At 49.8% G+C, this 912-nt stretch overlaps 1 protein-coding gene across 1 annotated transcript in view; it reads right to left on the bottom strand.

Annotated features, from left to right (window-relative positions):
- The window catches only part of LOC104290092 (electroneutral sodium bicarbonate exchanger 1-like), a 14,047-nt gene that overhangs the window by 7,699 nt on the left and 5,436 nt on the right, over positions 1 to 912 (bottom strand). Inside the window, exon 10 of the mRNA XM_009889153.1 lies at positions 780 to 910. Coding sequence (XP_009887455.1) covers positions 780 to 910 — 131 coding nt within the window. The remainder of the gene's footprint in view (positions 1 to 779; positions 911 to 912) is intronic.

The raw sequence follows: 912 nt of genomic DNA, 5'->3' as shown, positions 1-912 counted from the left end.
CCTGCCACAGACAGCCTCGGGGCTGCGGTGCAGGGTGTGGGCCCCACAGGAGGAGAGGCCAATTAGTTAATTATCATTATTTAACAATTAGAGTGTGTTAATGCCTCGGAGGTTAATTGAGGTCAGGTCCCTGTTGTGAAGGTGGTGTTCTCCCACATCACCCCCATGCCCTAACACCGAAACCAGCTGGGTTTGCACCCAGTGACCTGCTGCCAGCAAGTTGGGGCTTAATCATGAATTTAATTGCAATAAGGGTGGTTAATTTCCCATCAAAGTTGCCACAACAGAAAGACTGTCATGGAAAATATCCGTTTTGCATGAAAAGCTCCTGTTTTTTTCAACAAAAATCATCAAAACATTTGTCCAGAAAACTATCTGGATATGTGGGCAAAATATATTTCCACTTCCAGCAAAAATCATGCTAAGAAGTGCCTGGGTTTGTACTGCGAGGAGAGCAAATCTTCCCTCATTCCCAAACCAGAGTGACTTGTCTCATCATCCCTGTGCAGCCCATCTTGGGCATCCACATCCTAGTGGTTTCCCCTCCTCCTGCTGCTTCACTTTAACCCTAAAAACCCCAAACCACCCCATCCATCCGGCAGAGATCGAGGGCTCCTGCACCGTCACATGCTAAAGCAGCAGCGTGTGATGTCTGTGACGCAGAAGACAACTTAAGTCTAACACCTACCACTAAGAAAAATATAAGAAATACATCTTTGCTCCATCCCTGCCTTCTTCCGAAGGCGCTCGCAGCGCCTGGCCGCAGCGGTCAGCCTTACTTGCAGAATTTGTAGAGGATCTTCTCGAACACGAGGACGGGGCCGGTGCTGCCGAGGATGGTGAGAGGTTGCCCAGCAAAGAGGGAATACACCACGCCGGTCATGGATGCGCCCAGCAGCGACTCCATGGCAC

This window comes from Charadrius vociferus, unplaced genomic scaffold (genome assembly GCF_000708025.1).
Source record: "Charadrius vociferus isolate BGI_N301 unplaced genomic scaffold, ASM70802v2 scaffold627, whole genome shotgun sequence".
Classification (NCBI taxonomy): Eukaryota; Metazoa; Chordata; class Aves; order Charadriiformes; family Charadriidae; genus Charadrius; species Charadrius vociferus.
The sequence above is the reverse complement of the archived record's forward strand: the minus strand, read 5'-3'. Positions and strand labels throughout refer to the sequence as shown.